This window comes from Fukomys damarensis, unplaced genomic scaffold, assembly GCF_012274545.1.
Source record: "Fukomys damarensis isolate Sample0158 unplaced genomic scaffold, DMR_v1.0_HiC HiC_scaffold_5, whole genome shotgun sequence".
NCBI lineage: Eukaryota > Metazoa > Chordata > Mammalia > Rodentia > Bathyergidae > Fukomys > Fukomys damarensis.
This window is the reverse complement of record NW_022900917.1, coordinates 44,961,749-44,974,632: the sequence shown is the minus strand read 5'-3', so window position 1 is coordinate 44,974,632 and position 12,884 is coordinate 44,961,749. Positions and strand designations below refer to the sequence as shown.

Below are 12,884 nucleotides of genomic sequence, written 5' to 3'. Positions count from 1 at the left end.
AAAATCTAATACAAAAAAAGGATGCTTTTCTTTCCTTTGCCATCCTACCAGGCTTTAAGATAGACTTCAGGACAACTTACATAGTATAGGTATAACATTTTAGAATATAACTGATAGAAATTAATATTTTACTTTTTAAAAGAATCATACTGAGTATTTATAATCAAATTTGAAAGCTAAATGAAAAAAATTTAAAAATATAAGAATGTCTAGCAATGGCATTATTTTCATCATTAAACCATTCATTCACCTAAACAATACTACAATGTGTTACTCATTTTGTACAATATGGAAACCAGCCATATTATATAACACTTTGCAAATATGCTGTCACCCAAACACTTTTGAGCACAGATGATGGTTAGTAATCTTCAGTGTTCTTTTATTTCCAGTGCTATGCTCTGAACATACCAGGAACTCAGATATTGCTCACTACATGACTTCAGCACAAATAGACTAGCTTTAAAATAATTTCATAGTGTTAATTTGATAGCTAAAAAGGGAACACATTAACTCCACATTAATTTAACAAACATTTATTGATGGCCCTATTTACACCAGCCCTATATTGAACACAGGAACCAGGAAGACAGATGTGTCCCAATATATGTCCTTTGTCAGCTCACCCCCACGTAGTGGTCATTCCTCCTACACACCATGGGCTTAGGGTCTTCCAAATGACACAGGCTGTCTGGAGTTCATTAGCAAGGAATGACTGCTGATTAAATCTGGTCCATTTTTACCCTAAGTATTCCAAACATGGTCACTAGTACGTATATTTCCTTAAAAGCAGTATGACTTCATATTATTGGTCAATTATGTATTTTGTCATTTGGCGGAGAGTACTGGAAGGGAATTTAAACTATATACATTAAAATATGTATATATGTTTGAAGACAATGGAAAGTCCTGGTATGAAAATTTAAAATTTTAGGAAAATAGTTTAATAAAAGCCAAGAAAGCATTGAGGAAAATTAAGAGACCCTTTTCAGAATCCTGAAGGAATTACTAGCACCTCTTAACCTGTACCTCAGGTATAAGAATATTTCCCAGGTTTGCAAAGACGTAAAATGTAGTTTTTACTTTATACAAAGAGGATCATTAGAAACCACATTTACAGTGAGTACAAATATTGACAAGTTATCATTGTTGAACTAGGACTTATTAAAACTATCCAAAGATAATTTACTCCAAAAGTAGATTTCCTTGTCACTAAAATGTTGGACCAAAAGTCCAAAGGAGCCTCTATATGCTTAACAGTTTGAAATCTCTTGCTTTATCTTGAAAATTTGTGTGAACTTTGCATTCTGTTCAATAATATTTTCTTACTTTAAAAAATGTGATCCTCTAAATATTTAACTTGCAAAATTTCTAAAATGTCAATGTTCAGGGAATAAATATGTCACATTTAAGAAACGGCAATAGAAGGTGACTCCCACATTTACATAATATAACAAGTTTTCACTGGGTTCATATGTTTAGGCAGAAAGATGGAAGCAACACTGAGGTGTCCCTGAGAATGTGCAAATAGGAAACTGATTATTAAACCGTAAGACAATCAGAGGAAGAATTAAGCAATAAAACAGGCAGAATGGAGCCTAGACAAGCTCAAATGAAACACAGCTAAAAGTAATGACATATCTAATGGAGTTGCCCAACAGAGGCTAATGTGGAGAAGCAACTCCTGGCAGAGAATCCTAGCATCATCCAGGGAAGAGGATACCCGGGTCCACAGACATGATAACAGCAGACGTATCCCCAAAGGGAGATGATGCACGAGGCAACTTGCTTCCCTTGCTCAGAATCCATGCTCACCCAGTTCACAATTTGGCTTCTCAAGATTTGCCTAAAGGGAGAGAATGATTGATAATTACATTTCTCATTATAAATTAAAACATTAATACTGTCTTTTTAAAAATATCAGTTACTGTGAGGGTGGCTAATGTATGCCATGAGTTCTACTCTTCATGTACTGACAAATGGTCTGGGAGCCTATAAGACTCATCAGATCCTTAATACATCAAATTTGCTAAGGTGATATCGCTTCACATCATAAAAGTTGGTTTTCTCCAGAACACTCTGCTCTGTTATCTTCCTACCTCTATATCCATGCTGTCCTACATGGTTGCTACTAACCACATGTGCATACTGTGCACTTGACATGTGGCTAGTACAAATTGAGATGTACTGGAAGTATAAAATAGACACTAGATTTCAAAGACCTAGTACCAAAAACAAAACAAAACAAAATTTTGTTTTTTAAACTGACTACATGTTGAAATGATAAATTATTTTGGCTGTATTGCAATAAAATTATTAAATTCCAGGTTTATTTTTTATGTAGTTACTGGAAAACTGAAAATTACCTAAGTGGTTTTTATTATAGTTCCACTGGACATCTCTTTTCTGTTCAACGATGAATATGTTTGACCTTAAAGTTTTCACTATATCCCTTCTTATAAATTAGACCTGGACAGGACAAGCCACCCTAGTGGCACTGTTCTTACATTGATATCAATCCAGAATTAACTGATTATCTCATATTACCTTTAAAAAGGCCAATGATAGACATAAACACAACTACTATTCTAGTGCTTGCAAGAGGTGATGGTCTCATGCGGTTCCCAACTGTGGGAGCCAGTGGCCCTGGAGTTAGGGCTTGGCTCAAAGCTGACCCCTACTGTGCACTGCTCTGGACTATGCAAACTAGGTAACCAGGCCTCACAGTGCACTCTTGGAAGGTGCTGATAACAGCAGATAACCCCACAGGATGATGGTGCCTGCCCACAACCCTGACTGAATAAACCTCTGATGAGAGCCAAACGACTAACTGACTTACTTGTAATTTAACATTTTGATTTCCAAAGGATTGAGTTTTAAGGTAAATATCAAAGATAAAAATGTGAAAAGATAGGTTTTTATTAATCAAAAGTTAACAGCAACAGGCACATATTAAAATGAGTCTGGCAAAGCCGTTTACAAATGGCTTTACACTCGAGCTTTCTCCCAAGAAAATTGCTGTTGCAATAAACTGTAAACATAATAAACAGTCTTTTACAGTAACAAGGGAAATACAAATGAACTAAAAAGAGAGCACCGGTTTCTCTTAAAACTAGATTACAGTTGTGCTTACTACACATAAAACAATTTAAAACAAATTACAAAAGTGGAATGTTTTAAGTTTAAAATTAGTCCTTAAATTTTGTCCTAGAAAACATCTATTCACATCAAAAGGCCCATCAAAGGGTAACGTTTCATCAAAGGAGGGACAAGAAAACAATGCACTTTTTCAAATCAAAATGAGAAGTTTGGTCACTTAGCTTTGTGCATAGTTTAAGGCAACTGGAGCAATCTGTTACAGCTTACCTACCTCCCCTCCCCTGAGTGTGGCTGCTCACTGTCATATTCTAAAATAAATAAAAGCATACGTTTCCAATCTTTTCCCACATGAATAAACATGACACATGCATAGTCACACATGCACAAACGTACACAAACATCCACACATTCACACACAACATACCTCTCACTCACTGCAGCGAAAGGGACTTTAGTACCCTTGATCTGAAGGACACACTTCCCCATCCCACTTTATTTCAGATTGGCAAATACCCTGAGCTGATTATGGTGTTTCAAACATTCCACCTTTTTCTTGCATGTGCAGGTCAAGTGTACAATAGTGAAAACAACATGCAATGTCTTCACTGCAGAATCATAATACAGCTAGGACATTGGTGTTCCTCCCCTCCCACCCCAAATTAAAAACTAACACTTAAAAAAATCTGCATTGCCAAACAGCACTGGAGTGAAAACTTGGCGGTACTCTGATAAATGCTCAGTTTCCAGTGCACAAAATAAAATATAGCAAACGGGAGGCTTTGGTGGTATCCAAAGGAAGGAAAAAAAAAAAAAAAAAAAAAAAAAAAAAAAAAAAAAAAAAAAAAAAGGCAAACCAGGGGGAAGAGCTGCAGTCTATGATCTTTAAATTTTAGTGGTTCCTTCACAATCATGCTCCAAGGCAATTTAGAACCAAGATTTTCAGAGTTGATTTGTAAACATTGAGTCTTGCCAGAGGCAGCAGAGGCTGGGCACTTCACATTTCTGTTTTCTCAGAGAGAACTTAGTGGAAGATACAGACACACACTGTTGCATCAGACTGGCTGGATTCCAAGAGATTGCTGCTGAAAGATTCAGTTCAAGTTTCACAGTTTGAAGAATGGGTTTGAAGAATGAATGTTTTGAAAATCACATGGCACAACTTGAGAAACTTTTATTATTCCTTTTGGGTTCTCCTGCTGAGCTTTGCATATTCAAGGTTTCACACAAAATCCAAATGCATATTGCTGTATGTTCAGGTCTTAAAATGAAAAAGTAGGTTCAAATGATCCAACAGAGGAAATCTTGGAAATAAATAATGCTGGCATCATTCACTTGGAAACCTTGGCAGTCAAGAAAGAGTAAGTTCTCTCACCTCAAGACCCCACTTCACATTTCTAAATACTTCCAGGAGGCAGTTTGTCCCACTGGTTCAGGGGTTATGATAACCGATTTTCCTGAGGTAATTGTGAGTTCAACTGAAACGCAGCATCAGAGTCCTCACTGCTGGACTGTTCTCTCTGCTGTCCTTTCCAGCTGGCTTTATTCAGCCCCACATGTCCAAGCATTGTCTGAGATAGGCGTGTATCTGAAAACCTGGCCCATTCTGTAAATAAAGGCTCCACTAGGTAAGTCATAAAACCTTAAGAAAGCAAGAGAAAATAACTATTAATACATGCTTCGAAACTTCTTTTTAAAAAGCACTTGGTGTTAACCTTAAGTCTTATTGCAATATTATTTAAATCTTACTTTTCAAAAGATTCAATATACGTGTATATATAATTTACATTTCTTCTCTGAAGAATTTAAGTAACTCAATGGGACTTTAACTGGTAAGGTGAACTGGTAAACATCAAATCCTTTGTAATTATTTCAGCTAAAAAAACCACATTTTTCTACTTAAGTAGACATGCAGTGGTCATATCAACTCTCCAAGGATATTAGGACATAATTCAAGAAACAGTTTCCAGCATGACAACTGGAGGCAAGGACAGACTCTACCCCAGGATGTGGGATGATACCTATTGAAGTGAGCTGCTGTTATGCATGGTTTATTCCTTCAGAGACTCAAGTCTACACTTGTAGGTCATGACTATAGGCTAGTATTTTATTTAACCCAGAATTTACAGAGCCAAAAGTCTCAAGTAGAGTTAAATTAAATATAAAGGCAATTAGTTTTAAAAAGTTGAGGTTAACATCAAAATTGTACCAGGGTTCTATTTTATAAACAACTCATATAATTGATCTCACTTATTTCATAATCCAAAGAGGAAAAATCAGTCATTTCAGGATTATTTCTCTGTTTAGGTTTATACAGCACTCTTCTGCATATTTTATCTGACTTAATATTAGCATCTTACAAAGGACCTAAAGAAGCATCCTAGAAAATAGCTGATCAATCAAACCATAACGTATTTTGGGAACAAATATATTTTTCTATAATTCTGATCTGTTAGAAAAAGGGAAAATATACACTTAATATATCATTGCTTGCTTAACAGTTCTAAAGTCTTTACATTCAAGACTTTTCTTATAACAAAAGATCATGGGGAGACAGACAACATAGTTTCCATTCAGTCAACATAAAATATAAATACCACTGTTTTGTTTTGTTTTTTTCCAGTACCAGGAATCGAATTTAGGACCTTAAGCTTCAGGCAGGTGTGGTGCCACTGAGCTATATATCCTGCCCCCCACTCCGCTGCCTTTTTTTTTTTGAGACAGGGTCTCACTATGTAGTTCAGGCTGGCCTCAAACTCACTATGTAGTCTGGGCTGGCAGCCCTTCTGCCTCAGCCTCCCAAGTGCTGACATAGGCACGTACCACCACACCCACTGGATTTAAAGCAATTAGTTCACATTCTTTCTAGATTGGAAAGTCATAGTCTGATGATTGAATTTTAAAAAATGTGTATAATTATAGCATCTGAATATCTGATACCTGCCATCAGTAATTAGGATAAATGCCATAAGTGTTGCTTTCTTTGATTGATTCATTCCTTTCACACACATTAGCGGAGGACCAATAAGCCAGGCACTGTTCTAAGGGGGCTGGAAATACAGCAGCGGAAAAAAAAAAAAAAAATCTCTGCCCTCAAGGAGCTCATGTTCAGTGAAAAGAAAGAGATAAGCAATACAGAGGAATGTCATTATTGCAGTCAAAGAACAGCAGCTTGTGGCAGTCTTCTTTACACTGCTATATTCTGTTGAGCCAGTACCCAAGTCCTGTCTTTTCAATGTGCCACAGTTAAAAGTCATCAATAGCTGGTGTTCTGCACCCAAACACAGAACCTTATTATCATATAGGTTTTACATAATTCCTCTTACTTGATTGTTATCATTGACCCACCTGATTGAGATTTTGGGGGATTGCCTCTTATATCCAACTAATTAGTAGCTATCACTTTTGGCTCTTCGTTAACCTATGATTTCAGTTAGTAGTTAAGAGCCTGGGATTGGATGCTAGAAAGACCTGTCTCAAGCCAACCCTAACACTTGTTAACTGAATCTATGTGAAACTGAAAAAGGGGTACTTGGAATTACACTTGCCTCTTATGGTGGGTGCAGAGTCAGTAGATGACAAGTGCCATCATCATTTAGCTTATTCCTGTCCCTCTGACAACACTCTCTAGAAATGCCCAACACTGACAGGACCATATTTTGAGAAGAACGGTTTAATAAAGGGTCTAGCTTTTCCTCTTATGCAAACTACATTAAAAAAACTCACTTGCAAACTATCTTATTAAACTAGGGAGTAATCTACTCAGGCAAAAAGACATTTATGTAGGGCCAGGGGTTTAGCTCAGTGGTACTGCACCTGCCTTGTAAACTCAACATCCTGAATTCGATCCCAGTACCAAAAAAGAGACATTTATGTAAAGAAGCTAGAGGGCTAGCAGTGAGGCTATCAATTCACTTATCTTCAGTTCAATTTCCTTTCACCCATATTTGTTTGCATTTAAGTCATCCCACGTAAGAATCAAGCCAGAGTAGATCTGTTAACTTTCTTATTATTTCCCCAAAAGAAAAACGTTCCTCTGGTAATCACTGCATCCTGGACTAGTCTGGCTCTCCTGAAGGCTCAGCATCCCTGCATGCTCCTATGTCTGTACCACTCTCTTCTGTATCTCTCTACCTAACCCTTTGCAGTCAGGTGAGTCACTACCCACTGTCCTCCCCATAAGAATCTTTTGGAATCAGAATGTAAGAATTACATTTCTGAATTTTAAACTCAAATCATGGTCTCCTTTCAGAGTATTATGACACAGGATTGTGCCATCTTCTGATTTTCTAAAAACTATCTTTCTGAAGTTTGTGTACACATTTCATTAAGCTCATCCCAATACTCAAAGGTTCCCTCAACACCAGGCACCAAAACTACACTCTTCTCTTGAGCTATTTCCTGTTACTATTCCCTGCTTTACAATTATGTCCTGATACATTCAATCATAATTAATCCTTCTTACATTCTTCTTTTTTTTCCAGTACCAGGGATCAAACTCAGGACTTTGTGCTTGCCAGCCAGGCACTGTGCCGCTAAGCTAAATCCCCAGCCCCTTTCTTACATTCTTCTACAAGCTGCAATCCTGCCATCACAGAACGTTTCACTGCTTTCTATCACAGTTATTAGTTGATTCAACAAACAGTTCTCAAGTGCTGCTTCCAGGTGCATGCAGGGTTCTAGATATCCGACCAAATGTGAGACAAGGCTATGAGTGCCATCTGAACACTTCAGAAGTCTGGAAGAGGCAGACTTAACCCCCTAGGGAGAGGAGGCTGCTTTAGGAAGGAGGTGACAAAAGGTGAGACAGAGGGGAAGGACTAGCAGGGCATGGAGATCGAAAGAGTCATAACAAGGGAAAACAACGTTAAATTTTCTTAAATGATTTTAAAAACTAGCAATGAGCATAATTTTAGTACTGCATACTTTAAATATATTTCTCTTCTTGGTAAAATGAGTAACCAACTATATCTAAATATATATAGTTACCAATCTGGATGTTGGCGATGGATTCAGTTTGACGATCACAAAGTGGACTCACACTCAAATGATACTTTTTTTCTATATCACCTATGAATAAAAAAAGAGAATAAGTAAATGGAACATATCTATTGGTTAAATATATAACTAATACGTTCAGCATACCTGTAAATTCCTTAGAAGAACAAATTTAATTTTCATGAAAGGAAGGTTTTTCAATTAGTTATTTTTTAAACTTTAAGGTTGCCAAATTGATATCCTTATTTAATAGAGGAAATGAAAACTCTTATTAGGTGTTAGTCCCCTTTCAGACTAATTTTGTCAGTATTTTAGTTTAAAATTTACATTTCTTTTTTAAAGGGAAGGTGGCATGAAATGATCGTAGCTCTGAAATACAAAATGGTGTTCACATGGACATTCCCTCCACACATGACAAGGGATCGGGCAGATTCAGAGAAATCCTTCTGTACAGCACAATTTCTAGCCTATTCTACGCATGTTAACAAATAAAAATACATATATCTGATCATTCCAAAAGGGGACTGTTATCTTTCAAAACAGATGCTCCAATCGTACTTTACTGGCTATATGAACATCTACTGTGAATTGCTGCTAAAAATATCAAATACTCCAAGACTCTTATAAATGGCTGAGTTCTTATTTTATTCATATGATGCAAAAAGATGAACTGAATATTATCACTCGATACTGTAACTTGCCTTGGTGGAAGAATTCCTCTGTTACTTTTTCACTCCACTGCTTACTTAATTCCCAGGTCCGACATGGGTTACAAATATCAGCACATTTCAAAGCCATCTAGCAAACAAAATACGCTTAAGATTTTTTTAAGAAAAAGAAATTAGTATTTCAATTGCACTATGTTTTAACATACTCTAGTAAAGGGGAAAAGAACACTTTAAAAGGAGAACAGCTGGAGTATAGCTCAGTGGTAAAATACAGCACATTCTTAGCATGCTTGAGATCCTTGGTTTACTTCCCCCAAAACAAAGATAAAGAAAATACTGCAACAGAAAATTCATTGTCTTTCACACTAATCTTATGATGGCTATTGGACTGGCCCATTATTTTTGCAGCAATGCTGATGAAGATGTTGCAAGGCTGCTAGCTTGTTATTATCCATGCTTAGAAATCCCAAAAAGCTAGACATAATGACTGGATTATCCATAACTATAAATGAATAAGGTAGAAAGAAATAATCTAGTTCCTTACCCATTTTTGAGATGTGAGAATTTATTAAAATAAAACAGTGCTTGGTATTCTAATGTTCCAAGAAAAAAATTTTTTTTCATCAGAAATCTTTTTTTTTTTTTTTTGGTACTGGGGATTGCAAGGCAGGCCACCAAACCGCTGAGCTAAATCCCCGGCCCTTCATCAGAAATATTAAGCATGAAAAATACCAAAGCAACAGCAGTGCTTTCCTAGATAGTAAGTTTGCCAATGATCTTCAGAAAAGTATGAAAACTAATTGAAGGAAACTCTTTAGCTTTCCTTCTAGATTCAAGCACTCTAAAAACCGTGCTTTAAAATTTCATTTTTTTCTAACAGACTCATGAAAACCATAGAAATAGAATCTTTCCAAGTTCCATTTTACCTGTAAAACCAAATGCCTATGTCTCGAATCTTCTAGGCATAAGTCACCTCTATCCAAATGGGACCTAAACAAAGACAGGTACTCATTCTGGCGACTGATGTCTGTGGCTAGTATCAAAGCACCTATCTGAGTCTCCATTTGTTGCCTGGAATTAGAGATACAAAAAGAGGAAACATGATTTTGTTTTCTATTTTTTCCATTAAGTTTGTTGGTACATTTTAGTTATACAATAGTTACATTCATCATTAGGATCTTAAACCTCTTTACATGATGTACCTTGGTTCTTACTTTTTACCCATTCCCCTGCTCTCCCTTCACCCCCTCCACCTGTCCCTATTTACAAAGACTGTTTCCATGTTTTTCCTTTTATTTTTTCTTTTCCCTTCTTTCCCCTATCCCTCCACTTCCCCAACTCCTTTAGACATTTTATTTCACAATATCAATTATACATTTCGATCATTATTTACACTTTTAGTCTTTCACACTAGAGAAACTATTTGTTATTTACATGTGTGTCTTATTAATTTCACTTAAGACTATGGCCTTACTGTGCATCCATTTTCTTATAAATGACTCTAGTTTCTCATTTTTTATGGGTAAGTAGTACACCATTTTACAATAAAAAACACATCTTCTTTATCCAGTCTCCAGTTGATGGGCATTTGGGTTGTTTCCAAGTTTTAGCTCATACAAACCGTGCTTCTATATACATGGGTGACCATATACCACTGTGGTATGATACTTTCAATTTTTTTGGGGGGGGTTATTTTTCATTGAATTTATTGGTACTTTTTCAGTATACAGTACAGTTACATTTATCATTGGGATCTTGTACCTTTACATGACAGGTCTTGGTTCTCATTTCTTCCCCATACCCTGCCCTCCCTTCACTCCTTCCCCACTCCCCCACTTACAAAGACTTTGTTTCCATTTTTTCGTCTTCTCATATTTTTTCCCTTCCCTCACTCTTCCCACTTCCCCTACACCTTTAGCCCCTTTCTTCCTTTTTCACATTGTCAGCCATACAATCTGGATCTTATTCACACTTTTAGTTTTTCACCCCAGAGAAACTATTCAGTATTTACACGTGTATCTTAATTAATTTCACTTAAGAGAATGGCCTCAATATGCACAATTTTCATATGAATGACTCTAGTTCTCACTCTTTATGGCTGAGCAGTGCTCCATTTTATAGAAAAACCACATCTTCTTTATTCAGTCTCCAACTAATGGGCAATTGAGCATTTTCACTGTTTTAGCTATTATAAACAGTGCCACTATAAACATAGGTGTGCATATATCACTGTGGTATGATTCTTTTAATTCTTTTGGAAAGAAACCCAGGAGAAGGACTGCTGGGTCAAATGGAACCACTAATCCTAGTTGTTTGAGTTATCGCCACAGTGATTTCCACAGTGGTTCCACCAGTCTGCACTCCCACCAGCAACGCAGAGGGGTTCCTTTCTCCCCACAATCCCACCAACATTTGATTTCTTGATAGCAGGCATTCTTTCTGGGGTGAGGTGGAATCTCAGTGTTGTTTTCATCTGCATCTCTCAAATAACCAGTGATGTTGAACATTTTTCTTATATTTATTTGCTGTTTTTCCTTGTTTGTCCGAGAAATGTCTGTTCATTTCAGATACCCATTTTTGAATCTATATTTGGGGGGCCTGATTTTTTTTCAGTTCTTTATATATTCTAGATAAGAGTCCTTTGTCTGAGGAGCAGCTGGTAATAACTCTTTCCCACATTGTAGGTTGTCTTTTAGCTCTGTTGGTGGTTTCTTTTGCAGTGCAGAAGCTTTGTAATAAGATGAGTTCCCAGTTGTTGATTCTTTATGCTAGTTCCCGTGCTACTAAGGATTTGTTCATAAAGTCTTTTTCTATGCCAATGTCTTGGAGAGTTCTGCCTAACTTATCTTCCAGCAAGTTCAGTGTTCCTGTTTTAATATTTAGATCTTTAATCCACTTGGATTTTAGTTTAGCACATGGTGAAAGATAAGGATCTAATTTTAATCTTTGGTAGGTTGAAATCTACTGTTTGCAACAATTTATTAAAGAGGCTATCTTTTGTCCACTGAGAGTTGTCTCCTTTGTCAAAGATGAGGTAGCTGAGTACATGTGGAGTAGTTCCTGTATCTTCCAATCTATTCTACTGATCCTCAGGTCTTTTTCTTTGCCAGTACCATGCTGTTTTTATCACAGTGGCTTCATAGTATAGTTTCCAGTTAGGGATCATGATACCCCCCTGCCACGTCTCTGTTGCCGAGAATTGCTTTTGCTATTCTAGGTCTCTTCTGGTTCCAAAGGAATTTTTGGATTATTTTCTCTAGTTCTGTGAATTATACTGTTGGGATTTCAATCAGGATTGCAATGAATCTGTATAGAAGTTTTGGTAGTATGGCCATTTTCAATATGTTGATTCTTCCTACCCAAGAACAGGGGATATCTTTCCATTTTCTTATATCCTCTTTGGTGTCTTTTTTCGGGGAGCTGTAGTTTTCAGTGTAGAGGTCTTTTGCTTCTTTCATTAGACTGATTCCTAGATACTTCATTTTTTTGGATGCTATTGTGAAAGGAATTGTTTCCCTAATTTTTCTCTGTGAGTCTGTTATTTGTGTACAAGAAGGCTATTGATTTTTGAGTGTTGACCTGGTATCCAGCTGCTTTGCTGAAAGTGTCAATTAAGTCTAGATGTCTTTTGGTAGAGTTTTTTGGGTTCTATGTAGAGTATCATATCATCAGCAAATAATGAGTTTAACCTCTTCCTTTCCTATCTTTATTATTTTAATTTCTTTCTCTTGTCTAATTTCTGTGGCTAATGTTTCCAGAACTATATTGAACAGGAGTGGTGATAATGGGCATCCTTGTCTTGTTCCTGATTCTAACATGAAGGTTTTCAGTTTTTGGCCATTTAATATGATGTTGGCTCTTGGTTTTTCATAGCCTTTATCAAGTTGAGATAAAGACCATCTATTCCAAGTCACTGCAGGGTTTTTATCACGAATGGGTGTTGAATTTTGTCAAATGCTTTTTCTGCATCCCTTGAGATATATATGGTTTTTGTCCTTGACTTTGTTAATATAATGTATTGCATTTATTGATTTACATATGTTGAACCATCCTTGCATACCTGGGATAAATACAACTTGGTCACGATGTGTGATCTTCTTTTTTTTTTTTTTTTTTTTTTCG

The 12,884-nt window shown here is 36.5% G+C and overlaps 2 protein-coding genes across 6 annotated transcripts in view; one reads left to right on the top strand and one right to left on the bottom strand.

Annotated features, from left to right (window-relative positions):
* Positions 1-8,601, top strand: part of Mtfr1 (mitochondrial fission regulator 1) — a 55,893-nt gene extending 47,292 nt beyond the window's left edge. For 2 of the 3 annotated variants that reach the window (XM_010611435.3, XM_019205625.2), the window contains one exon: positions 8,437-8,601. In XM_010611435.3, coding sequence (XP_010609737.1) covers positions 8,437-8,586 — 150 coding nt within the window. In that variant the 3' untranslated portion in view covers positions 8,587-8,601. Of the gene's footprint in view, positions 1-4,632; positions 4,687-8,436 lie in introns of those variants that run through there. The other variant, XM_010611438.3, reaches the window with a different exon arrangement.
* Pde7a (phosphodiesterase 7A) overlaps positions 315-12,884 on the bottom strand; it is a 167,337-nt gene continuing 154,767 nt past the window's right edge. For 2 of the 3 annotated variants that reach the window (XM_010611434.3, XM_019205624.2), the window contains exons 10-13: positions 9,689-9,833; positions 8,796-8,892; positions 8,086-8,166; positions 3,919-4,738 (exon numbers count right to left, since the gene is read on the bottom strand). In XM_010611434.3, the coding sequence (XP_010609736.1) occupies positions 4,536-4,738; positions 8,086-8,166; positions 8,796-8,892; positions 9,689-9,833 (526 nt within the window). In that variant the 3' untranslated portion in view covers positions 3,919-4,535. Of the gene's footprint in view, positions 1,847-3,918; positions 4,739-8,085; positions 8,167-8,795; positions 8,893-9,688; positions 9,834-12,884 lie in introns of those variants that run through there. The other variant, XR_004515992.1, reaches the window with a different exon arrangement.